Below are 27,908 nucleotides of genomic sequence, written 5' to 3' on the forward strand. Positions count from 1 at the left end.
GATCGTTTGAGATCCAACCTTCTGCCTTCTCCCCGGTTTCAGAAACCTCCCCAGGCCAACAGCTCATCAGCTAAACGACTGCAAGAAAAACCAAGCCAGAATGAAAAAACAACTGGAGAGAAATCCCAGGGACGTCCAAACGGTAGAACACGGGCAAGAGCGTAAAAGGCATCTCAGGACCCCATGGAGAAACCAGCCCTATGCCTCGTTGCTGTCCGGCACCGGATATGTACCACCCTGCTTTCTAAAGCTCCTACGTGGGCGTCACGTTTCACTGTCAAAAGAAGCGCTCTCAGTCTCGGGCTCTCTTCTCAGGCTCTCGCTCGCTCTTTGCTCCCAAAGGCCCTCATCCCCCACAGCCTCTGCCATGCTCCAGCTTCAGCGTACAAAGAGTCTTGAGTAACGGGTCAGTATCGTACTGGTCCTCCAACAGTGAGCGCAAGGGCTATGACTTGGGGTGCATGCCAGCAGGGCGTGCTGGAAAACAAGCTAGATTTGGAGACAGGGAACCTAGGTTTGAATTCCAAACTTTCCATGTATCTCTATTAAATACCATTTGCTAGCTTTAGGCCTATATTCTCTAGTTACCTGAGATTTTGGGGGGCCTTGTTACCACCCAACATATTACCTATCCCTCCTAATTTTATGTCATCTTCAAATCTGGTAAGCATACAATCTAGTCCTTATTTCAGTGACAATCAAAGTGTTAAACCCAAGGTCAAGCACAGATCCCTGAGGTATTCCACTAGAGACCTTCAAAGCTGACATCAATCCACCAACGACTTCTCTTTGGGTCAAATCAAGGCAGTCAATCAGTTCTGAATCCCCATATCATCTAACCCACATCTTTTCTTCCCATGCATAAAAATAACATGAGTAACACTATCAAGTATTTTGCTAAGATACAGATAAATAATTTCTACATAAATATAAAAGCCCCATAAAAATGAGAAATTCGGTTCATCTGGCATGGCTGGTTCTTGATAAAATCATGCTGGCACTCTTGGTTCCTATTCCCTTTCAACATGTTTAATGACAATCCTTTCAATAACATACTCTAAAATTTTCCAGGAACTCCAAGTCAAGCTAACTGCCATGTTGTTTACACACAAACAGGGCGTGTGTTCAGCCCCACGACACCCTTCCTACACTCCACAACAGCCCAAGTTCACTGACGGCGCCTCCACAATGCCATTCACAAGCTAGGAGGTGGAACCTGCCTGGGCCTGATCACCGGGACCCTGGCAGACAGCTTCTTGCTACCCTCTTCACTTCCCTATCGTGGGCCCCAACTTCCATTCTGGTCCTGTCCTTCACAGTATCCTGAGTGAAGAAGACTTCTTTGACTCCCCCTTTTTTTAAAAATTTTTTATTAATTTATTTTGATTTATCAATAATCACTTCCATATGCTTTTGAGTTTAAAATTTTTCTCCCCCTTCCTCCCCACCATCCTCCCCAAGACGGCGCACAATCTGATATAGGCTATGCATTTACATTCATATTAAACATATTTTCACATTAGTGATGTTGTAAGTAGAAATTAAAACCAATAGGAGGAACCATCAGAAAGAGGAAACAAAACTCAACAGAAGAGAAAAAAAAATAACAATTCGGCTTCCATAGTTCTTTCTTTGGGTGTGGATAGCATTTTCCATCACAAGGCCTCTGGAGATGTCTTAGATCCATATATTGCCAGGAAGGGTTAAGTTTATCAATATTAGTCATCACACAACGTGGCTGTTATTGTGTACAACGTTCTCTTGGTTCTGCTCACTTCACTCAGCATCAGACCATACAAGTCTTTCCAGGTTTTTCTGAAGTCTGTCTACTCATCACTTCTTATAGCACAATAGTATTCCATCACATTCATATCCCACAACTTGCTCAGCCATTCCCCAATTGATGGGCATCCTCTCAATTTCCAATTCTTTGCCACCACAAAAAGAGCTGCTATGAATATTTTTGTACATGTAGGTCCTTTTCCCATTTGTGTGATCTCTTTGGGATATAGCCTTAGAAGTGCTATTGCTGGGTCAAAGGGTATGCCCATTTTTATAGCCCTTTGGGCATAGTTCCAAATTGCTCTCCAGAATGGTTGGATCATTTCACAGCTCCACCAACAATGCATTAGTGTTCCAATTTTACCACATCCTCTCCAACATTTATCATTTTCCTGTTTTGTCATGTTGGCCATTCTGATAGGTGTGATGTGGTACCTCAGAGTTGTTTTGATTTGCATTTCTCTAATCGATAGTGATTTAGAGCATTTTTTCATATGACTACAGATAGCTTTAATTTCTTCATCTGAGAACTGCCAGTTCATATCCTTTGACCACTTATCAATTGGGGAATGGCTTGTATTCTTATAAATTTGACTTAATTCTCTCTATATTTTAGAAATGAGGCCCTTATCAGAGAGACTGGTTGTAAAAATTCTTTCCCAATTTTCTACCTTCCTTCTAATCTTAGTTGCATTTGCTTTGTTTGTGCAAAAACTTTTCAATTTAATGTAATCAAAATTAATCTATTTTGCTTTTTGTAATGTTCTCTATCTCCTGTTTGGTCATGAAATCTTCTGTTCTCCACACATCTGACAGGTAAACTATTCCTTGCTCTCTCAGTTTGCTTATAGTATCAGCCTTTATATCTAAATCATGTACTCATTTTGACTTTATTTTATATAGTGTGAGATTTTGGTCTATGCCTAGTTTCTGCCATACTCTTTTCCAGTTTTCCCAGCAGTATTTTTCAAAGAGTGGGTTCTTATTCCAGAAGCTGGTGACCCCCCCTGTTTTACAAAACAAAAGAAAACAAAATTTCTAGCTGCTCTTAGCTCTCCTCTCCAGTCTCAGGTGCACGCTTTACTGCAATGGACAACACTGTAGGACTATGTTGGGCTTTTTAAACATTCTCTATTATCCTCATTTCCATCCTCTGAACACCTCTTTTAAAATCTAGGCTGGCTTTTAAAAAACCACCTGAATTGGTCCATTAAATGAGAGGGAAAAAATCTCCACATCAAATATTTATGATAAAAGCCTGCTAAGAGCATTCCCCAATGGGAGTACCCTGCCACGGTCAAAGGATACGAACAATTTTGAAAAGAAGAAATGCAAATCATCAATGACCACAAGAAAATGTGTCTAAGTCACAAAGGAGAAGAAGAAGAAGAAGAACTTAGGGTTCGTTTCACATTTATCCAACTGGCAAAGACTAAAAGAGAGAGAGAATGACTAGCACAGAAAGAGACTACGGAAAATGGGCCCACCAGCACAAACTGCCTGAGGAGCTGTGAAATATAGGCCAAAAACCATTTAATATGATGGGAGTCAAATCGCTAAGTTCTTTATCCCTAAACCGATCCCCCAGGAAGGCAGAGAAGGAAACGGTTCCTCCAGTCAATCAGTCAGTCAATAAGCATTTATGAAGTGCTTATTCTGTGCCTGGCACTGTGCTAAATGCTGGGGATATAAAAAGAGGCAAAAGACAGTTCCTGCCCTCAAGAAGCTGACAATCCAATGGGGGGAAACAACATGCAAACACATATATACAAAGCAAGCTCTATACAGGATAAATAGGAAATAATTAACAGAGGGAAGGTGCTGGAATTAAGGGGGGCTAGGGAAGGCTTCCTGCAGAAAGCAGGATTTTAGCTGGGACTTGATACATCCTGTAGACCCTATCTACCAAAATTGTGCAGCAGAAGCACAATCCTGGAGCCAAGTGGCTGAAAAAAATTGTAGCATATGAATTAATGGAAACTACTGTCCTGTAAGAAATAATCAACCAAATGAGGCATTCATAAAGACATGGAAAAGCTATAGAAACTGACACAAAATTAAGTAGAAGCAGGAGAAATGAGAGCCAATGACTACAATGGTGGAAACCTAACCCCCGTGGCACTCAATCCACGACCACTCTGAATGGCCACGGTGGGACCCAGAGGCGGCAACAAAGTGCCCTCTGCTCCTCTCAAGGGCTGGACACCGCGGGCTCCCATGCTGGGCTGCTCAGTGTTGCTGAGCTGTTTTTCTTTGAAAAGAGAAGGGAGTTGAGAGAGGACAGAGATGGTGAAGACACTGAGAGAAAAGGCAGCAGTGCAATGTGCTTTTAAAACACAAACAAAGCCAATGCAACCAAGATTAGAAGGAAAGTAGAAAAATTTTTGCAAGCAGTGTCTCTGATAAGGGCTTCATTTCTAAAGTATATAGAGAATTAAGTCAAATTTATAAGAATACAAGTCATTCCCCAATTGATAAGTGGTCAAAGGATATGAACAGGCAGTTCTCAGATGAAGAAATTAAAGCCATCTATAGTCATAGAAAAAAATGCTCTAAATCACTATTGATTAGAGAAATGCAAATCAAAACAACTCTGAGGTAGCACATCACACCCATCAGATTGGCCAACATGACAAAACAGGCAAATGATAAATGTTGAAGATGTGGGAAAATTGGAACACTAATGCATTGTTGGTGGAGTTGTGAAATGATCCAACCATTCTGGAGAGCAATTTGGAACTATGCCCAAAGGGCTATAAAAATGTGCATACCCAGCTAATAGCACTTCTAAGGTTGTATCCCAAAGAGATCACACAAATGGGAAAAGGATTCACATGTACAAAAATATTTATAGCAGCTCTTTTTGTGCTGGCAAAGAATTGGAAACTGAGAGGATGCCCATCATTGGGGGAATGGCTGAACAAGTTGTGGTATATGAATGTAATGGAATACTATTGTGCTATAAGAAATGATGAGTAGAGAGACTTCAGAAAAACCTGGAAAGATTTGTATGGTCTGATGCTGAGCGAAGTGAGCAGAACCAGGAGAATGTTGTACACAGTAACAGTTACGTTGTGTGATGACTAATACTGATAGACTTAACCCTTCCCAGCAATACAAGGATCTAAGACATCTCCAAAGGTCTCATGATGGAAAATGCTATCCACATCTAAAGAAAGAACTATGGAGTTGGAATGCAGATCGAAGCATACTATTTGTTATTTTTTTTCCTTCTGTTGTGTTTTGTTTCTTCTTTCTGGTGGTTCCTCCTATTGGTTCTAATTCTTACTTACAACATCACTAATGTGAAAATATGTTTAATAGGAAGGTATATGTATTGCCTATATCAGATTGTGTGCCGTCTTAGGGAGGGTGGTGGGGAGGGAGAGGGAGAAAAATTTAAAACTCTAAAGCTTATGGAAGTGATTGTTGATAAATCAGAATAAATTAATAAAGTTTAAAAAAAATCAGTCCGGGAAGGGAAGACCCTCAGGGTTTCTGGCCACAACAGAAACAATCTATTTGGGGGGTAAGCTATTTATCCCATGACTGGAGATCCCATATGATAATATTGTAGCAATAAAATCCACGAGGTCAGTAAAAAAAAAAAATCTAAGGAGTTCCGTCAGTGCCCTGTATGTTCACCTTCGCTTCTTGGGCCACCGTCCCTTTTCCACCAGCGTAACACACCAATCTTCCAGCCTTCTCTCGTCTTTAGGCTTTCCTGGCCAGCCTCGCTTCATTGCAGGATGGCCATCTCCTTGAGAGCTGAGACTGTGCTGTCCATCTTTGCTTCCATCTTTGGGGCCCCACTGCCTAATCTAGGACCTTGCACATAACAGTGTGTCAGCCAATCAACATTTACTAAGTTAAACACCTACTATATGCCAAGTGTTGTTTTGTTGTTCAGTCATTCAGTCATATCCCATACGAGGTCTTCTTGACAAAGATACTGGAGTGGTTTGCCACTCTCTTCTCCGGTGGATTAAGGTAAACAGAAGTTAAGTGACTCGCCCAGGGTCACAAGCCAGTGACTGCCTGAGGTTGGATTTGAACTCAGGTCCTCCTGACTCCAGTTCTCCCCTACATCCAGAGCCACCTAGCTGCCTCATGTGCCAAGTAGAGGCTTAAAAATAATCTGCTGAATCCTGAGCTCTCAACCTCTCACATTCTTGCATTAGACCCTGGAGAATCAACACATCACAGTCCTTTGGGTCAAGTGCAATGTCACAGGGTAGAGGGTTCACAGGCTACCCCACCCTGAGTACCAAGCCCGAAGACCAGGGGTCAAGGGTGTATATGTGGGAGAGGCAGCTCCCCTCCCTCTACTGAGCCGAAGTTCAATTAAACATCGAACACAACTACATGGATTTGGGTTCTTCATTTTCAGAGGACCTTCTAATGATGCCATGTTCTCTCAACTGCTGGCCTTGGATAACTCATGGTCAGTCTATGACCCACCACCTTGAAGCACAGCTCAATTTTACAGTCTGTCCATAAAACAATCCTGAAACAAAAACTCTTTCTTTTATAAGTGTTCCAACCATGATTCAAACAAAGCTGACCACCTGCCAAGCACCAATGACAAGGGTTTGCAATGTAGGAGGGGAAGATAAGGTAAGTGCCCAAGTAACAAAGTACCAAGTGTCCAGGAGAAGCGCTTATCAGGGAGGGAAGGAGAAGGGCCTGTAACTGGCAGCCGAGCTGGGCCCTGAAAGAAGAATCTTAGCAAGCACAGGGTGGCAGGCGGACATCCCAGGCCCAGACCTGCCTGCCCGGACACCCGGAGAAAGGGGAAGGCAGGACAAATGACAGGAGGCTGGCCCTGCGTGCAGGGGTATGCCTTTAAACAGATGCTTACCAGATATGCGCTAGTAAAGCAGATGATAATCCTGTCTTGAGGAAAATCTCTCGGACTTCAAACCCAGACACAAAGCCATCCATGTCCTTGTCGGTCTTCAGGAATATCTCGTCATATTTTGCCTTTTCCACAGGTGATACAACCCACTAAAAAAAGCAAGGAGCTGCTCAGCTGAAGGGCCCGCCAGCCAGGGTCATTGCCCTCCCAAAGCACCCCAGGCTGTTTGTCCCCAGTTTGGAGTACTGTCCTCCAAGGCCGCCCACACCAAAATCAGAGCGTCTCAACAAAAATAAAAAAGCTGAAGAAAAACATGATGCAGGAACGGATTTCCAGCAACGCCACGCCTGCCCTCACCCCTTTAAAGAACAATTGCATCTATGCCCAGCTCCCCCTTGACTTGACTGCCCTAGGGGGAGGGGAGATGCCAGGCCCCAAAGGGATGGAGAGATGACACTCGGGGAGGATCTCAAATTCTAATGGGCAGTTTCCCTTCCTTCTTTATCAGATTTGAGCTGATTAATTCACTCATTCCAATTTAATTTCTTTACCTCTTTCATTCACCTAGGAAGACTGGATTTAATTGGATTGTAAGGAAGGGGTGTAGGACTCATCCCGGGCAGGCAGGAGTCCAGGGCTCCAATCCCAACTTTCATATTTACTAAGCTGCAGGACTGTGGCAGAGTACCCTCCCTGAGCCTCAGCTTCTTCATCTGTAAACTGGGGATGATAATATTTGTACTCCCTAACTCACAGGGTTGGTGTAAGGAAAGTACTTTGTAAAGCTTAAAGCCCTGTACAACACAGTCATCATTAGTAATATTAAGACTAAATCTCCAGGGCAAACCCCAACATTGGATCATTAGCCTACAAATAATTAAGGGGCGACTAGACAGAAGCAGAACTTCCCATGGCATGACCTAAGTAAGGGCTAGGTTAGTGAGGGAGGAAGAGGTCTGAGATGGCACACGTGGTCTTCTTCTGCACATCCTAGAATGTCGGTCCTGTAAGCGTCACATCTGTGAACACTCCCTCCAGGTGGGCAAAGTTCATGCTCAGTCAGCTGGGTAAATGCCATGCAGTCAATTAACAAGGATCTTGAGCATGGCTGCACGGTTACCTGCGTCACTACTCTGGCAGGTAAGACACCTCCTGGTGGCGAGGCCCGATGTGGCTCTCTGGCAGGTGCTATGGAAGGCATCGGCCGCTTGGAGGCTGAGGCACTGACCATTTTTCTCTTTGAAGGTGGCACCAAGGCTGGCGGCAAGGACATTGGCACAGGCTCTTTCTCCAGGGCACAGTACACCAAAAACATGGCCTTCAAAAGAGATGAGTCAAGGGAAGATATGTTACTATCATCAGGAATACTGAGTCAGGCAAAATGGATAAATGATTTAAACATAAAGGGGGATAGCCTAAGTGAGTTAGGAAAGCATGATGGACAAGGAAGAGTTTATGACCAAAAAAGAGATAGAGAGGATCATAGGAAGTAAAATGGATAATCGTGATTACATGAAATTAAAAAGGTTTTGCACAAACAAAAACCAATGCAGCCAAAATTAGGAAAGCAGGAAACTGGGGAATGATTTTTACATCAAGTTCCTCTGAAAATGGCCTCATTTCTCAAATATATAGGAAACAGTGAAATTTATAAAAATAAGAGCCATTCCTCAATTGATAAATGGTCAAAGGATATGAACAGGCAATTTTCAGAGAAGAAATCAAAGTTATCAATAATTATATGAAAAATGCTCTAAATCACTATTGATTAGAAAAATGCAAATTAAAACAACTCTGAGGTACCACTTCACAACTGTGAGATTGGTTAATATAACAGAAAAGGAAAATGATAAATGCTGGAAAGGATATGGAAAAATAAGTACACTAATGCATTGTTGATGGAGTTGTGAACCGATCCAACCATTCTGCAGAGTGATTTGGAACTATGCCCAAAGATCTATAAAACTATGCATACTCTTTAACCCAGCAATACCACTAATATGTCTGTATCGCAAAGAAGCCAAAGAAAAAGGAAAAGGAACTACATGTACAACAATTTTTACAGCAACTCTTTTTTTGGTGGCAAAGAATTAGATACTGAGAGAATACACATCAATTGGCTGTGGCATACAATTGTAATGGAGTACCACTGTGCTGTAAGAAATGATAAGCAGGATGATTTCAGAAAAAACTTGGGAAGACTTATGTGAACTAATGCAAAGTGAAGTGAGTAGAATCAGGAGAACATTGTATATGGTAATGGCAATATTCTAACAATGATCAACTGTGAAAGACTTAGCTGTTCTGATCAAGACAATGATAAGACAATTCCAAAGGACCCACGATAAAAACTGCTATCCATATTCAGAGAGAGAAATGGTGAACTCTGAGTGAAGACTGAACCATACTTTTTTTTTTACTTTATTTTTCTCATTCTTTTTGTGGGTGCTTTCTTTTGCAACATGGCTAATATGGAAACATGTTTTGCATGACTTCATATATGTAATCAACATCATACTGCTTGCCTTTTCGAGGGGCTGTGGAGGAACAGGAGGAAAGAGGAGAATTTGGAACTCAAAATTAGAAAAAGTGAATGTTAAAAAATGGTTTGGTTTTTTTACCTGTAACTGGGAAATAATTCAGTGAAATAAATTTTAAAATATACTTTTTTGGGGGGCAGCTAGGTGGTGCAGTGAATAGAGCACCGGTCCTGTAGACAGGAGGACATGAGTTCAAATCCAGTCTCAGACCACAGACTTGACACTTGCTAGCTAGTGTGTGTGTGTATACTTTTTTGGTAAAAAAAAAAAAAAATAAAGAAAAAAGAAAAAAGAAAAGAAAAACCTGAGAAGACTTATATGCATTGATGCAAAGTGAAGTGAGAAGAACCAGGAGATCATTCATTATACACAGTAATAGCAATACTTTAAGGAAAGATTTAGCTACAAGATTCAGCTATCCAACACAATTCTAAAGGACTCATGATGAATAATGCTAACCGTCTCCAGAGAGAAAAATGATAGATTCTGAGTGCAGATTGAAGTACACTTTTTTCACTTTATTTTTCTTGCTTTTTTTTTTTTGCAACAAGGCTAATATAGAAATATGTTTTGCATGACTTCACATGTATAATCAATATATTGCTTGCCTTCTCAGTAGGTGGGAGAGGGTGGGGAGAAAATTAGGAACTCAACATTTTTTAAAATGAATGTTAAAATAAAGCATATTAAAATGCAAATAAATAATGGATTGATGAATAAGTGAATTTTTAAAAAGGACTCTTAAGCCAGTCATAGCTAGAGTTCTGAGGCTTCTTTGGGGGAATTCCCAGGGCCACTGAAGACAAGCATCTCCCTACCACCAAAACATCTGCACCAAGGCCACTGGCCAACTACAATGTGCACCCAGCCCCACGCATCAAGTGGCACCAAGGGAGAAATGAAAGAACGCATGACTCTCCCATCCCCATCCCCAAAGAACTGGCCAGACGTGAGGTTCCTAAAGGCAGCTCAGAACCTTTCAGGACTTTCCAGCCCCCTTTACCTAGAAGTTTTAAAAGCCAAAGATGTCAAGGTTGCCACTCTAGCACCTGCAATCCTGCCTCCCTGCCCCAAACTCAAGCGGGGACAGAGCCACAGTTCATTGGTTGGGAAGTTGTCTGTGGTCCAGATTAACGGCGTGGACACTGCCGTTCCCACTCTGATCGAAAGCACACAGCTGGCAGTGAGCAACTCCCCATCTAAGATCAGCAGGACCCAGTCATGTCCCTTGTTCAAGCAAAATCTCTCAGTCTGTGCTCCACTTGCCAGTCTGGTAATTTCTGTGTTCCATTTCTTTCATATAATGCAAAACTATCCAGATTAAATGTGTTTTTCCCCAAGCATAAGTTTAGGCCCAATATGAATTTGGGTCCCATGAACAGAAACACTTGATATTCAGAGATAAACACCCAGCTTCCACACCCAGAAAAGATAGCTTTTAATCCTCTGGCCCAGACCAAAAGCTCTCCTTAGGAAGGCCTTGAGAATTTAAACTTCTGTTTTCGAGTCATATTAAGAGGCCTGGCTCTGGCTCAGCCCCCACCAAGCCTGGGGTTACAGAAACAGATCAGACTCAAAAACTCATGACTCAAAGACCATTTAGAATTTATAGAGAAGTATAAGACTGGCACTGAATGAGGGGAAATGATTAGCAGGGACCACAAAAGGTCAGCGTTCCTCTCAGCAGATGGAAGCGATTTCCTGGAAAGGCGGGTACGAAAACACAAAGTACAGTTGGCCATCTGTTGTCAATGGACAACAAAAATTTTTGGAAGCGAAAAAACATGTTTTTAATTTCACATTGCCTGAATGTGTTGCTTTCCTTCACAAACGAATTCAAAATACATTTTTAAAACTTTCCACAAAAGTCGTGACCAACTTGAAATTGTGAATAACACTGAGGTTTCTTTTACACTTATACTCAAACCCTAGTCCTTGAAACGAGAGAGGGTCAGAGATTGGTACTGAGAGCCCCCACGAGGTGAGGGGCCTCAGGCAAGGGAAGGCAAGCCCCCAGGGCCATCCCAGCTCTGGCCCCCCAAGTCCTGGGGTCCCTATTCCAGCTCTGAAAAGTCTATGACTTGAAACCCTCGTCTAGCCCTCTGGCATACACAGAAAAGAAAGAAAGGGAGGCTCAGAGAATTTCTCCTCATATCTATATGTTCCACCACAGCAAACGAAATTTATTTCAACATTAACAAGAACCTCTTTCACATTTAACTAGCAGATAGCCCCAAAACCTTGTTTCTGATGATATATGAAAAGTAAAGTCAACTCTCAACTCAGCCTTGAGAAAGGGAACAACTATCTCTCAGGTCACTCCCACCTCTCCCTTCCCCCCAGCCCTGAGCACTTAATAAAGACTAACTTGGGCCTTGGCCCAATGCCTCCCTTGACTCATCTGTAAAATGGGAACACTACCTACACAATGAAGAAAGTCTGGCATAAAATTAGGGAAATGTGATCTCTTATTAACAAACAAAAGACACACTTCACAAACGCTGACTGAACAGAGTGTGCTTGGTTCCCCTCTCTGAGTCTCTGAGCTGGCAGCTTGTCCTTGGGGGATTCGATCACTTGAATGCCGGCTAGTGTCCCTGAAAATAGCAGCAAGAATGAGCATCCTGAGGCCATGGAAGGAATACAAACTGTCTCGGCACAAAGGTGACAGTTTCTCCTTTCCTCAAAGCTCCCAAAGGGCCTAGCACCATGCTCCTGAGTCCCCTAGAAGCTCAAGGAATGCTCAGGATGAATAAACACCCAGACCAATTTAAGGCCTGGAATCCAAACCAACAACAATAATTAACCAGACCTATTAAAATTCTAGACTGATAGAAAGGGGGCTTTTCTAGCTGGGGAGCTGATTGATGAAGGAAGCAAAGGACAGCACAAAGAATGAAACTAGGGAGGGGGAGTCTGGACGAGCTGGGAGACCCTCATTCCACTCCCAATTCTGGTACATGTCACCTCCTTCTCTGGGCCTGTTTTCACATCTCAAAACATGAATGGACAGTGACTTCCAGGATCCATCATAGCCCTAAAACACTATGGATTCATGTAAACACAGACTTGTTCACCAATAATATAAACTGATATGGGAAGGGGCAGGGAGGATGGAAAAGTGGAGTGGAACCTCTGCTATGAAAAGCAGTAGTTTTAGAACAAAGAAAAGGAGGCGGGGCTCCACCAACAGGTACCAAACTCATGGAATTTGACCAGAAACCTGGCAATAATTAACTAAAATGAGCCCAAGAAAATCGAAAATAAATAAATAAATTCACACATCCTAGCAACACATTTGAGTGAAGGAAGTCAGGGCTGTTTGGTAGCACCTTCCTCAGCTTTTTGGAGCCTGTCTCTAAAGCAATTTAATTTGGCTCTTCTACAAATCTGACCCAATCAGCTTGGCCTGGTCAGTCTCTCACACTTGGTTCCTATGACCACAACTCTCCCTACAAGCAGCAGCTCCTCACCAGCTGCCCCCTCCTCCCCCACCTTTGAGGCGCCTCCACCCAAAGGCTTGCTCTTTGGGCCTACACGGCCATTTCCCGAGGGACTCCAGTCATGCTCAACTCACTCTCAGGACTTCTCTGCATCCTCACTGGCAGCCGTGCCCCTTGCCCCAGCGAGGGTACCCTCTCTCATACCTTTTCCAGTTCCCCTTAAAGTGCTGTCTTCCCTGATTAGAACATACACTCCCTGAGAGTGCAGAATGTCTTGTTTGCTTTTATGTGCGTCCCCCTCACACTCAGCAGAGTGCTGGTACACAGCAGGTGCTTAATCAATAGTTGTTCATTATGGAAAGAAAAGGACAGGTGTGAGCCACGTTGTGGAGATCTGAGGTACAGGAGAAAGAGCTCTGGATCTGGAGCCAAAGGAGCTGAGTTCAAATTCTGTCTTTCAGAATCATTACGTGTATGACTAGGGGCGTGGAGCCTCTCTGGGACTCATTTTCCTCATTTGTAAAAGGAGGGGGTCAAACCAAATGACCCCTAAGGTATCTCCCCAGCTCCAAATGTATGATTTTATGATACAGAAAAGATAAGACCTGACAATGAGTGGATTCTTTAAAAAGACAACAGATTCTGGGTCTTTTAAAAATACTTTTGAAAATATGTGAAAAACAAAAATTGGAAAATTGGTCAAGAACATAAGCAATTATCAAATTAAAGATGTAATTCCTGCATCAGAGGCTCTCCAGTCAAAGCTGGCTTAGTTCACCCAGTGACGTGAGGTAACCGAGTCTCTCCAAATGGCCACGCCCACGAGAAACCCAAGGCAGCTGGTCTGATACGACATGCCCCCAAGAGAACTGGCAGAACGGAATGTGGCCCATCCGGTTCTAAGCGCCAGCCAGCTGTGTGGCCGCCCAACACCGGCCCACAAGGCGGCAAAACAACGAGCACGCAAGCCAGTCCCTCTTTTCTATAATTCAGTAAATTAATCACAAAGGTTAGGCAAAGTAACCCCTTACGGACAACACTCATCTCACCCTGGAGAGCACTTCCCAAGCACTAACTTGGGCAAATAAAATTCACACCTCTGTCCCGCAGCGCCTTGAATGATGAGCAATGGCCAAGCCCAGGGACCCAAGTGCCAGCCTGCCCAGCCCTGGAAGGCATCCTTGGCATCGTGGACCAAACAAGGGCAGCTCGGGACTCCCACAGGATTCTGGGGGGAGGCTGGACTCCTCGGGCAACGCTTTGGGAGAAGCTGCCTGAGTGTTTGCCTCTAGTTCCAGAAAAGGACAGGCTGTCCGAAGGTCTGAGATTCCAACCCCGCGTGACGTTGGGCAAAGGGGTCTGTTCCGCTAACACCCAAGGGGACTGGCCTAAACATCCATTTCCCAGAACTCATCTAAATCTTATTTCTGAAAGTGCTGTGCTTGTCTCTGGGAGAAAGTTACAATGTTGAAAGTAATAAGCAACCTTCCCTTGAACTGGTTTCCCTAATGGAGAGAAAATGTCCCCTTTTAACCACAATGCAGAAGGGGGAGGCGGCAGGGAAGGGCCTCAAGATCGTGCCACAACCACATTGGTCCAAGACAATGGAACAACAGTGGTGGGGGAGGGAGCCACACTGTAGCTGTCTTCAAGTACTTGAAGGTCTGTCATCCAATGGAGGAAATACACTCCTTCCTTCTACTCACTCTACAGAACACAAACAGCAGTGATAGAAAGGCAGATTCTGTCTTGATATCAGGGAAAACTTTCTAATAGCTAGGTGGTGTATGGGACAGTCAGGAAGGCCTGAATTCCAATGCTGTCTCAGACACTTCCTTGGCTTTGTCAGCTCTCCTCTACTTGCCTCAGTTTATCTCCACCAAATAAGGAGGCTGGCCTTGAAGACTGTTCCAAAGACAAATGGGCTGTCTTCGTAGGCCATGGGGTTGCAAGAGCTGCCCTCGCTGCAGATATTCACATGAAGGCTGGATCACCACTTGAGGGGCTTTTTGCTGCCCAGGTAGTAGGTGGGCTACCTGCTCTGAGGCACCTTCTAGCAGAGATTCTGTATTTATACAGGAAGCTTCATGTCAAAGGGACCCCTCATGGGTGATATCGTCAAGAGGACGCCTATTTCAAAGAGTGATTCCCCTTGAACTCCAACAGAGCGGCCCAAACTTGGAGTCAGAAAACTCGAGTTCGAATCCCAGCTGGGCTCCTTAATGAATCATATTTAGCAAGTCACTTGCCCTTTCTAAGCCTCAGTTTCCACTTCTGTAAAATGAGTGGACTGGGCTAGATTATTAAATTTCCACCCTTGACAAGTGGTATTTTTCAAACAAAACTATCCCACAGCATTTGTACTATCACTATCTACTGACTGAAAAACCATCCAAGCATAGGAATGTGCTACTGGGAATTCAGTCACAGTTTTACAAAACCAAAGCATCCTCAAGAGTGCCCACAGTGTGGGGCCAGCACACAGAAGGTACTTAATAAATGCGTGAAGAATGACTGATTGCTGATGCTATAAGTGAAAAAAAAAACTTATCTGAAACCTCTTGAAATCCAAGAGTAAACAGGACAGATAATGCCCTCTGATGAAGAAGGCTACCTCAATAAAAAAGAAGCTCCAATTTCATTCCCAAAATGCCAAAAAAAAAAATTGGTCTGATGACTCACAAATGAAGCAAAAACTAAATAAAACGACTAAAACAAGTCCCATGATCTCTACTGAGGGTTCTGGCTCAACGTCACAAAGCCAGGTGTATTTCGCGGCCTTCTTGGGTGTCCAGAGAGAGAACCTTGGACCACAGAATTTCCAAGCTCCCTTTGAGCTCTAGATTCCAAATAAACAGAAGACCTAGGCCTAAAGCTGAACCCCTAACTTCCCTCCCTGGGTCTATTCTCCAACAATCATTGTCCATACCCACCCCTGGAACCAGGATACCAAGGCAGATCAGATCGCCTATGAAGGCCAAGGACAAAAAGAAAGCCCTCCACCCCCCCACACAGAGACCACACAATACTCACAGCAGCACTCCTTACTTTTTTTTTGTCTTTTTAGTGAAGCAATCAGGGTTAAGTGACTCTCCTAGGGCCACACAGCTAGTAAGTGTCAAGTGTCTGAGGCCGGATTTGAACTCAGGTCCTCCTGACTCCAAGGCTGGAGCTCTACCCACTATGCCACCTAGCTGCTCCCACAGCAGCACTTTTTGTAGTAACAAAGAACCAGGAGGAAAATGTCCATTGACTAGGAGAGAGTTAAAGAAACTGTGATACATGAATGGAATGGCACAGGAGCAAGCTGACAGAAACCATGACCACGATGGACCCAGAGAAGCGAGGGAGGACTTCTGTGAACAGAAAGAAAGCTGGCCAGTGCGCCATCAAACCTGAATGCGTTCACGTCCTCAGGGCCATGCTCAGCCCCAAGGAGGGGATGAAGAGGCGCCCCTGCCACCTTCTCTGTAGGGGTGCTGGGCGAGGACTGCCACGCACAACACAGACTCCTTCCACGTGGGAAATCTGGTGGAACTACGGTGGCCCAAAACACAACTTCCTGGGAGGGCTCAGGGAGGGACGGGTCAGGAAAGATCGGTAATGGAAAAACTCCCAGAAAACATTAACAGAGAGTTACTTAAAAAGGTAACTGTCAGGAAGCGAACACGGCCCATGCCACTGGAAACAATTCTCCAAGAGCTCATTGTCTGTCTTCAGGGGCGCGTTTGACTTGAAGGGTTTTCTTCTTCCCGTGGCAATGAATACCCATGGAGCCCCAGCTGCCGGACTGTGGTTAGCCAAGAGGCCCAAAAGGCAGGCACCTCGAGTGTGAATGCTTCAAGGCCCCTGGGCAAGCAGCTACACTTCCAGCGGAATCAACACAGCGGGGGGGGGGGGGGGGAGACAGCAGCCACAGAGCTCCAGCCAATCCAGGACCAGAAACGCTTCCAAACACTGGCGGCCAATATCAGTACCCTCTCTTCTTTCTATTCCCAGAGGGTGGAGAGATATTTACTTGACCCTAAGCTTGACACGTTATTATGCAGATAGTGGGAACCAAGGTTCTGCCAGCTAGGCAGCTAGGATGGCGCTATGGATGAAGCATGGGGCCTGGAGGCAAGAAGATCTGAGTTCAAATCCTGCCTCAGATACTAGCTGTGTGACCCAGGGCAAGTCACTTAACCTCTGTCTGCCTCAGCTGCCTCTTCTGTAGAACGGGGATAATAATAGCACCTGGATCATGAGGACAAAATGAGACAATATCTGTCAAGCATTTTGCAAATCTTAAAGAGCTATATAAATACTGGCTATCTTAGACACCAATTCTAAAACTTCCTTTGGCATTTAAAAAATGAAACCGGGGTACAACTCACATTTAAAAAAAAAAACTAGAAAATTTGAAAAGCTGCTGAATACATAATGGATAAAGTAATTAATAATAATAAAATAATACCCTCAATGTCAAGATGGGACAGAGCTAATATCCTCTAGTATTTCTACAGTAGGAACCATGGGACTTCCAAGGCCTCCTGATTATGGTGGGGGGGGGGGGTGAGGAAATGGGGGAAAGAGGGGGAGGGAATGTTCTTTCCTTTCTTTTTCTAAAAAATGAGATGTATATAAAGCATAAAGTTTGACCACAGGCCCTTCCCTCCCCCCTCCCCCACCCCACTCCAAAAAAGAGGGGAAGCATATAACAGGATAAGCATAAGCAATGATTGGTTGAAAAATGCAGACTAGTGAAGAAATGTGACAGCAAGATTGTTGGAGGGAGAAATCAGAGTAGGCAGGTGTCAACTTGGGGAAAAGGAAAAAGAGGAAGGAAGAGAGGACGACTGAGCAAGCAGAGTGTGGGGGATGGGGGAAGAGGCGGCAGCTCAGGGCCTCAAACCACCGGGCCCAGATGCGAACGGAGCCCTGTGAGATGGCGGGCTGGCCCAGGGGCCTCGGAGAGCCCTCCCAGCCCTGCATCTGTGATCCCACGGTGACAGGAAGTTGAGAGCAATACTTACAACGGCAAACTCATCTCTGTCCAGCATTCCATCATGGTCAATATCACTTAACTCCCAAACCTAAAACAAACCCCACAAAGCTGATTTAGGTTCTCTCAATTCAATATCAAATACGTAAACAGTCAAAGCTCAGCTGATGAACCAATATTAATAATGAGCTTGGCAATGGGCAGAGGACCCGGCGTTCCCACAGCCTCTATCCCATGTGACCTTCCCCGGCAGAGTCTGTGGCTCAGGATGCTAAGGGGCTTGACAGCTGAGGTCACAGAGCTCAGGTGAGCCTGGCCTTGGAGAAAAACTACGCTATTTGAGTATCTGATTACTGCTGCAAAGTGAACAATTCCTAACACCATGAAGCTGAGCAATTAGAAAATGCTTCTATTTTTAAATAGCAATTTGCTATAGAAAGTATTTTTATGAAACATGTCCTAATAAATACTGCCTTAAAAACTAATAGAAAGTTGGAGAATTTAGCTCAAAAATGCTACTTAAAAGTAATCTCTACTAGAATCAACCCTGTATCAAAAACTCAAAGGAAATCTTCAAATTCTAGGCAACAAATGTTGAGTGCAGTGAATCAGAAAGAAACCTACTTGGGAGGTTCACATGTGATCATTAATGTCTATAAAAACAAGCTACGACACTGAGAAGTACTGATAATAAATATGAAAATTATCTACAATCAAGTCAGACTGTGAAAATTTCAAAATAAGAGATAGATATGATATTAAGATATATAAAAACATTTAAAAATTAGCAAGATGATTTTAACTTTGCAATGTTTTAAATTTAATGGCAGGTGATGGTCAAACACTAACAAACCAATAGCTGTGCTTCACAATCCATCAATTCCCAAGCCCCAATACAAAGTGCTTTCTATTTATTTTGACAGATATTGTGAAGATGTCCTTACTCTCCCAAGGATATCCACAGGCAGCTTGGAGTTGAGCAGTACGGGCTTCACCTTCTCACCAGATAATAATCCACTCACAGGGTTAAGGCTGTCAAAAATTGAATCATATCTGGCCTTCTCTTCCGACTGTAATATTGAAAGGAATGGTTAAAGATGATTAAAATCACAGATAATACAAAGAAAATGATTTCCTGACCAAAAGATTGGAGGAAAAAAAGCCTGTCATTCGATTTTTTAAACATTACAGAAAATATATAAAAATCCCATTTTTATACTGAGCAGAACAATGGTTGTGATTGAATTCTTGGAGACTCCCAGAAGTCCTAACTGTGACACCCTCCTTCCAGCTCATTCCATTTCTGCAGAAAGCCACAGCCGGCCAGTGCTAGAAGGAACCAGCCTGCTCTTTCAAAGTGAGAGCCGAGGCCCAGGGAGACTTCTTGCCCAGGTAGTACAGCTGACGAGGGACACCGCTGCTTTGCCAAGTTCTTTGAAATTAAAAGAAATCACTGCCTTTTCCATTAAACAGGACATGTCTGTTGTCCTTCTGAATGCGAACCCACCATCTAGTAACATGAAAGTCAACCTATGTAAATATCATCTGAACAAGAGATCAAAGAATATGGTTCCTCATTTTCCCAAGTTTGTCAAAGCTTTACACCCGGGGCCTTACAGACTGTCAATACCCCATATCTAGTCAATTCAATGTTTGAAATTAACCACCCAACTAAAAATACAAGGATAATTTTTAAAAACATTTTACCAAGACCAAAAAGAATATTTGAGACACAAAATCAATTTGATGGCCCCAACCAATAACTACTTGGTGAAGCATTCATTTCTGAAACACAAATGGCATCTATTTCCCCAGAAATCTTAACTTTAAAATGGCCAATTGAGAATTTAAAAGTGCCAAGGGCTCAGGTCAGTCTGGCCCCATCAATTTTACAAAAAGAAAGGTCTAAACCCAGGAGTTCAGTTACGAGGACATCTCAACTACAGCATGTAGACATTTAATACTGGACCCAGAAAGCCCCAAGTGTTCACTGGCTGAATACAAAACCAAGCTTCTGGACAGTAATTGTCCTTTGAAAGCCCTAAAGGCTCACCGCAAGTGCTATGAGAATGGCCCCTAGAACCTGGCGCACTCACCCACCTTGACAGGGCCCCAAGGACACTTACTTTGACAGCCCATGGGAGCTCGGGTGATGCTGGTCCGCTGAGTAGCAATGGGCTGCTTGAATCACGCTACAACAGAAAACATGATGCTTTCGAACACTGAGTTTTTGTCTGTTTGCCCATCCTCGTGCCAAGGCTGGGGGGGGGGTGGAGGGGTGGGAACGGAGGAGGGTATTTGGTAGTCAAGTCAAAACATTCAAAATCTGAAACATTCCCTGAATTACTCCTTTTCATTTTTGCATATGTGAATACAGAGTACTTTGTTATAAATTGTAGGCTTAGCTAAATAGTAATGATAAAACAAGCCCTCAGAACTCATTCTACTGATTTAAAAGTTCTAGTCCAATGTTTTTCACAGGGTAATGTTTACCACATTCAACCACTGTGGAAATACAGGCTAGATCATTAAAACTGACATGAAGAAAATCTATAGATAGCCAATTTCTAGATACAAAAAGATTTTCCAGCCCCAGCTTATGACTGGCTTACTTCAAGTAGTATTCAATACAACCACATTCTAGGTCTAACAGCAGAGTGGAGAGGCCCCTAGCCCTCACCATGACAAGACCAAGGTCATGTTAACAGTCCCTTTCAACAACTGCTGCTGATCAGCTCTGGACAGGTAGTCTTGCTAGGAAGCTGTGGTCTCAGGATGTACCATCTTGTCTCTTCTCCTTCCTGTGGCCTAGGCTCCTGCCCTTTTCAAGGGTGGTCCTGAGATGGCAAGCATGTAGTCAGTCCAGAGCCTGACCCAGGCTAGAAGCCTAGAAGGCAAAGGCCAAAAGAGCCTAGGCTTCCCATTGGGAGCACTCGGACACTTGGACGGACACACACACACACACACACACACACACACACACAGAAAGGTCCATTCTTGAAAATGACTGCTGACCAGCATTTCCTGGTCAACCAGTTCATATCCTTACTCTGCAGAACACACAGTAGGCTCCTGTTCTAGCCCACAAGCCTTGGGAATAACTAGCCTAGAATGTGCTAGAGAGGAGATAACTTCACCACACTCATGGCTTCACCAAACACACAGATGTTAAATATGACTTTTCTTACAAATCGAGGTGGAGGGACAGCCAAATGAAGGCTACTCAGGGAAACATCCAGTCCATTCTGGGCACAGGCCACCAGTCTCAAAGCAACAAAGAATTCCTAAGGAGACAAAAAGTCAAGATCAAATACTGAGCCCAACACAAGACTGCTTAGTCACTGTTTGTCCATAGTTTCTGGGTCACTGTGGATATATTCTAGGGTATTCTGGGGCAAGGGGGAAGTAATTCATTCATCTGAAGGTTTCATTAAAAAAAAAATACTGAATTTGTCCTCACTAACAATCCAATTATTTAGAGTTATAATGTAGCCAAACTAACACGCCTTCAGCTGAAAGCATTTGTCTTGAAGGGAGGGAGGGGTGCTCAGCCTCCTCAGGGCCCAGGACAATGCCAGCAGACACTTCACCAACATTTATTACACTGAATATCAGAAAAGCAGTGTGGGAGCCTAAAACCTGGGGCTGGAAGTGGAGACGCCAAGGTGTTCCGGAGAGGCAGCAGGGTGTGCTGCTGCATGGGCCTGGGGCAAGGCCCCTGGCCTGCCAGAGCCGTGGTTTCCTACCTGGAGCACCTGTCACACCAGGCTGTTGTGATCAAATGGGAGACCGTAAGGAAACTTTAAGTCTGCCATTATGAGGATCATCTGCTGATCCAAATGAGAGTCAGGACTGGAACTCTGGTCCTCCACTTCCCTCCCAACCCATGGTTCTCCCCACTCTCCTGTCCAGAACCAGCAAGGTCAGAGAGCATAATCTGCTAATAACAACTCATGGTGGATAGAGCACCGGCCCTGAAGTCAAGAGGACCCGAGTTCAAATCCGGCCTCAGACCAAACACTTGACACTAACTAGCTGTGTGACCCTGGGCAAGTCACTTAACCCCAATTGCCTTAACAAAAAAAAAACAAAAAAACTCATGGCTGACAAGGGCTGTCCACCACCTTGTGCCATCCCAGCGTCAGCAGACACGTGTCACGGTCCCAACAAGTCAGAGACGCATGGGGAGCTGCCCATGACTACCTAGCCCTGCAGAGAGAAAAGGGATCCCCACCTCAAATATGCCTCCCTACTTGTGCCAGACCCGGCAGCCATCCATAAAATAGGACAGCAGGACTCAACAGGAGGAATTGGGCAGGCAGAGCCTCCTTCCCGCTCACCCTACTCTGATGCTCCTGAGGGCTCGACCATCCAACGAGGAAGACACCTGGCCTTCAGGCCCTTCAGAAGCCAAAGCTGAACAGAGACTGTCCTGAAGTTGTCATTAGGCAGCTGAACAGCCTGGATAGAGGACTGAACACAGAGTCAGGAAGACCTAAATTCAAATCCTGCCTTGGACACTTACTATACCGGGTGAGCCTGGGCAAGTCATCAGCCTCTGTCAGCCTCAGTTTTCTCATCTGTAAAATGGGGGTGATAACAGCACCTCCCTCCCAGGGTGGTTCTGAGAATCAAAAGTGACCATCTGTGAAGCGCTCTGCAAACCCTCGGGCTATGCCAAAGCCAGCTATTCTTAATGAATTGACACTCAAGCAGAAACATGAGGACAGGTGTTAAGTATTCTATTTGGTGCCTAACTTGGCACACAGCAAACTCCTGATCCATGATGGAAGGCTTCCTTTACGATGAAAGGTCTTGCTAATTCATGTGGAGGCACAGAATTTCCCCTCAGCTTCTGCCTCGTCAATCCTGGGAACTCCCAGATGAGTGAGCTCCCTCCACCAATGCAAGGCAGCCCATACAGCCTCACAGAGTCACCAAGAGCACAAGCAGGGTGAGGTCCCAGAGTCTCTGGGCCAGTGTGTGTCTAAGATGAGACTCAAACCCAATCCAAAGGTGACCTCCCCAACTGCCCCCTTTTCTTCTCGATCCTTGATGGTGGCCCAGCCATCACTGCTTCCTGTTCGTTGAGGACCCAGGGACAAGAGCTCAGCAAGGGTCAGGAAATGCAGGAAGAGATGCGGTCCAATGCTTTACTGAAATCCGGGGCCCAACTCTTCACTGTACTTGGGTAAAATAGGACAAATTACTCTCCAGGCCTCAGTTTTTTGTTTTGTTTGTTTTGGAGGCAGTTGGGGTTAAGTGACTTGCCCAGGGTCACAGCTAATAAGTATCTGAGTCCAGATTTGAACTCAGGTCCTCCTGACTGGTGCCCTAGCCACCACACCACCTACCTGTCCCAACCCCGGTTTTTCATCTGTAAAATACAGGGGCAAGACTGGGTGGTACGGAAGCCCCTTCAGGCTCTAAACCCTTTCAACCAGATAACTTCTCAGAGCTTCACTTTTCTCATCTGTAAAATGGGGCTACTACTACCTGGCACTACCCACTGCACTGATGAGAACATGCTGAATGCCTTCTGACAGCAGAGAAGCGTGAGCTACGATTACAGACATGCACAGGGCACAGGCAAAAGTGAAAACAAGACAGGCATCTAACTCTGCCCGCCTTCTCACCCATATCTGGTCCCCAACTGCTATTCTGCCCAAGGGGTGAATGAACGAGCTTCACGTTAACGAGCCTGGGCTGGCTACAGCAGCCCTACCATGAAGCCTGCCGCCAGCAGGAGCCAGGCAGCACTGTCAGCTAGGCACCCCGGGAGCTGTCCCAAAGGAGTTTGGGGAAGAGGGAGCTGCCCACCTCTGGCAGAGGTCCAGGGTACACATGGTGTCCCAACTGTCCTCTGAGGTCAGAGACAGTGGGAATTACTGCATCCGCTGCACATGACAGCGCCAAGAGCTGGACATCTGCCCACTCACCACGATGCCTGGGTGAGCTTTTACCATACACAGTGAGAGAGGACTGACACCTGACTTCAATTAGTGAACAGAAGTCATTTTTCCCCCCATCTCTCACAATGACATGCCCTGATAGGACTGCAATGTAAAGATTACTATCCTCATTGACCAATGAGGAAACTGAGACTCCAGGGAATGAAGTGACTCACCCATGGCCACACAATTACCAAGTATCCGTTGGCCAGGGCCAGACCCTGAGCCCACTAGCCCTAATCCCAGGTCTAAGCTGTTCTTCCTGCCACACCACATGGTAGGAGGGCCAGGTCACACCCTGATACTGAGCCATGTTCATCTTCGGTCTGGGAACATTGTCCTCCCTGGAGGGCTGGACAGAGAGGACACATTCATGGGGAAAATGGGCCAGGGGCAGGAAACCAGGGATCTGCTTGGCAGGGCATCAAACTGAACCTTCACACCTCCTGTGCACATTTTCCCTGCCTACTCTGACATCAGAATCCTAAGCACAGGTGGGGTTTCTATGTGTGATACCATCAGGCAGGAAAGGTCCTGGGGTAGACACGCCTTTCTTTCCAGCCCAGCAGGCCACCATGAGGGGTACATGGCCTTACTTCCCAGGACTACTGGAATAAAAAGCTTGAGTGCTACAGTGAAGGGGGCTAGGGCCAGCTCCATAGCACCTGTACCATGCTGAGCACCCCGGCCTTTCAAGCCGCTTTAATGAAATCATTTCATTCATTAGCACTAAGTACAGAGACTCCCTTTCTGATAACAGACCTGATCGAGTATCTGAAATATGGCTAAGAAAATAACCAAACTAAGGGGGATTGGAGCCTATGCCCACAACCTAGTGCTCTGACCTCCACACAATACAGCCCCCTCATCCCCCTCATCACAAAGTCTCAGACTTTGAGGGCCTTGGGTCCTCTCAGCCTGGAGCAAGCCTTTGCCCTGTGGCATCTCCGTCACAGAAGCAGGGACCACTCCATCAGGGGCAGCTCTGCCTTACATCCCCAACTGCCTTCCTGTCACTTCTGCCCAGGGAGCTGGAGTTCTGCTCTCAGCGGCCAAGCAGAACAAGACCTCTCCCATCTGACGGCTCCCCGGCCATCAGTGGCAGGCTGGCCCACAGGAAGAATTCCGGATATCTGTTTGCTGCTCCCTTTTTGCCCTTTCCCTGATGGTCAGCCCTTGGACTGCACTTGATGTGGGAACAGTGCAGACTGGGTAAGCCTAGCAGGCAGCCAGGGACAGTGCAAAGAGCACTGTGGGAGTCTGGAGTCAGAAGACACAAGTTCAAATCCTGTCTCTGACACTTAGCCAGTAAGCAGTCCACAAACACTTATTAACCACTACTATGTGTCGGGACTGTATGAAGCACTGAGGATATAAAAAAAGGCAAAAGATGGTCGCTGCCCTCACAATAGAATGGAAGAGTTAATAAGCAAATAAAAATGTACAAACAAGCTAAAGACAGGATAAATAAGAAATAATTAGGAGAGGGAATGGGATAGAATTAAGAGGGTTGGAAAAGGCTTCCTATAGGAGACGGGATTTTAGTTGGGACTTAAGGGAAGCCAGGAGGCAGAAATGGGGGGGCGCGAAGGGGGAGGGGCGTTCCACCCTACAACTGACCTGGGGATCCTCAGAGATAGAAGCTCACATTAAATGCCAAACCTGGGCCATGCCACCAGGCAGCCTCAGACACTCAGGGTACCCAAATCAGACCAATATTCAAACCACTACTCTCAACTTTAGAGCTATTCTGGCCTGTTTGGAGTGACTTTTTCCCTCTAAGCTAGCAAACCAAGAAAAGTTACAGGCCTGAGAACTGAAGCAGCTCCAGGTGGTGCAGTGGATAGAGAGCTGGACCTGGAGGCTGGAAGACCTGAGTTCAAATTTGACCTCAAATACTTACTAGCTGTTTGATCCTGGGCAAGTCACTTAATGTCTGCCTCAGTTTCCTCAACCGTAAAACGGAGATAATAACAGCACCTACTTCATAGTTTTGTTGTAAGAAGCAAAGGAGATAATTATGTGTAAAGCACTTAACACATGTAAATGATTGCTCCCTTGTTCCCTTCCCCTTTTGAAAGATTAGAGTTCAAACTTAATGAATTTCACTGGCTGTGGGCTCATGAAACAGCTGGTGAATCAGCAAGACACATACAGGCATGGGCATGTACAGATACATCGATATGCACAGATCTATGTGCCTGTATCCTAACTTTAAGCCCTGCTGTGAAGGGTCCAAAGAGAATTGGAGAATTGACGACAACCAGAACTTTGTGGGAACCCGCTCCCCGGACTCTGCTTTCTTCCCCTGAGGAGAGTAGGGCGGAGGCTGCTTATCTGGTTTGGGATCCCCAGCACCTGGGACAGTGCCTGGAACCTGGTGAAATTCAAGAGAATTGGCCACTAGAGTGTTTAATGTTGGGAAATTTTCATTTCAGAGTTTTCTTTTCACAAGTACCTGTCAGAAAAGAAAACAGAAAATGTAACCTGGTTACGTTCTCAGTTTTATTTCCTGTCTCCCCTTTGCAGGCCAACTGGCCCTGCGGCTGATCTCCACAGCCAATGTTCCAGCAGGTCCGCCCTCCAGGCCTTTGCATAAGTTTGCACCCTGGGTTTGAGATGCGATCGATGCCCTGCTCACCTCCGCCCACAGAATCCCTGGCCTCCTTGCAAGGACAGCTGAGGTGTCACCTCTCTCCTTCCTGAAATGACCTGGCATTTTTCTGCACACACATTACAGCTCCCCAGTGGATGGGTGCTGCATGAAGGCAGGGAGTCTGGCTTTGTTTTGAATGCCCAGCCCCTACCATTGGTGATTTCATCCATTTAGGGAACTCCCAGTACAGAAACAATTCCCTCAACAATTCACCTCTAACTTGGTGTCTCAGAGTTACACCGGCTAAGAGGCTAAGGCATTGCCCAAGAGCACACAGTCAGCATCTATCGATGGTAGGGCTCGAACCCAGGCCCCTTCCATTCAACATGCCATGGACCTTGGTGTTAGTGTTTAGGTGTTTGCTACTTGTTGAAGTGAATTCAACTGACAGCTGCTGAAGACTTAACCACGAAACAAAGGACCAGTCTGAGCTTGCGTGTGCTCTCTCTCTCTCTCTCTCTCTCTCTCGTAAGTATGGTTCTCTGAAGGCTTGGAAAACATCTTACCTGCTTGTTCAGGATACCTTTGCCATCTGTATCCGCCAAGTCCCAGATCTGAATTCAAAAACAAAAACCACAGCACATGTTAGGAAGGTTTCAGTGTTTTCCTGTAAGTCAAGGTTAACTTTGCTGCATTTTCAATGGCGCAGCTCAATTGTGTTACTGCTGTCGGGGACCTCCCAACACCTTGGAGATCACACACCAAGAGGAGTAACCTTCCCACTGGCACAGCTTCCCACAGACTAGGCCCCATTTACTAGGTTTTCTCCTCATCTTCCAAGGAAGAGACCAGGGGACAAAATCAAAGAGAAGAGGAGCAGTGATCTCTCCCCTCCCTGAGGGTCAATGCTTCAGAGCTCCAATAAGCCCTTTTCATAGATTATTTCATATGTCATCTGTTTACCACTGATGCCTACCAGACTTAGAGCTCTCTGAGGGCAGCAGGTCTTTTGTCCTTTCCCCATGCCTACACAGTCCTGTCCCGAATCAGGCGATGAATATTTATGCAACTGAATTACTTACATGTGATTGCTACACAAAGAGCTGGGGGCATGTATGTGATATGTGCTTAAGAAATGGCTGCTTGACTTCTAGGGCTGTATGCCAAAGAGATCATACAGATGGGAAAAGGACACGTACAAAAATATTCCTAGCAGCTCTTTTTGTGGTGGCAAAGAATTGGAAATTGAGGGAATGCCCATCAGTTGGGGAATGGCTGAACAAGTTGTGGTATATGAATGTAATGGAATACTATTATGCTATAAGAAATGATGAGCAAGCAGACTTCAGAAAAACCTGGAAAAACTTGTATGGACTGATGCTGAGTGAAGTGAGCAGAACCAAGAGAACATTGTACACAGTAACAGCCACGTTGTGCGATGACTAACTTTGATAGACCCTTCTCAGCAACATGAGGATCTAAGACATCTCCAAAGGTCTCATGATGGAAAATGCTATCCACATCCAGAGAAAGAACTTTGGAGTTTGAATGCAGATCAAAGCACACGATTTACTCTTTTTTTTCCCCTCTGTTGTGTTTTGTTTTCTCTTTCTTGTGGTTCCTCCTATTGGTTCTAATTCTTCCTTACAACATACTAATGTGAAAATGTTTAATAGGAATGTATATGTAGAGTCAATATCAGATTGTGCGCCATTTTGAAGAGGGAGGTGGGGAGTGAGGGGGAGAAAAATTTA

General features: G+C 45.0%; 1 protein-coding gene across 1 annotated transcript in view; it reads right to left on the reverse strand.

Annotated features, from left to right (window-relative positions):
- EPS15 (epidermal growth factor receptor pathway substrate 15) overlaps positions 1 to 27,908 on the reverse strand; it is a 136,683-nt gene that overhangs the window by 56,094 nt on the left and 52,681 nt on the right. The window contains exons 4-10 of the mRNA XM_027838178.1: positions 26,721 to 26,768; positions 20,796 to 20,891; positions 19,734 to 19,799; positions 18,552 to 18,677; positions 17,639 to 17,698; positions 7,761 to 7,958; positions 6,644 to 6,789 (exon numbers count right to left, since the gene is read on the reverse strand). Of these exons, the coding sequence (XP_027693979.1) occupies positions 6,644 to 6,789; positions 7,761 to 7,958; positions 17,639 to 17,698; positions 18,552 to 18,677; positions 19,734 to 19,799; positions 20,796 to 20,891; positions 26,721 to 26,768 (740 nt within the window). The remainder of the gene's footprint in view (positions 1 to 6,643; positions 6,790 to 7,760; positions 7,959 to 17,638; positions 17,699 to 18,551; positions 18,678 to 19,733; positions 19,800 to 20,795; positions 20,892 to 26,720; positions 26,769 to 27,908) is intronic.

This window comes from Vombatus ursinus, unplaced genomic scaffold (genome assembly GCF_900497805.2).
Source record: "Vombatus ursinus unplaced genomic scaffold, bare-nosed wombat genome assembly UNPS02014825.1, whole genome shotgun sequence".
NCBI lineage: Eukaryota > Metazoa > Chordata > Mammalia > Diprotodontia > Vombatidae > Vombatus > Vombatus ursinus.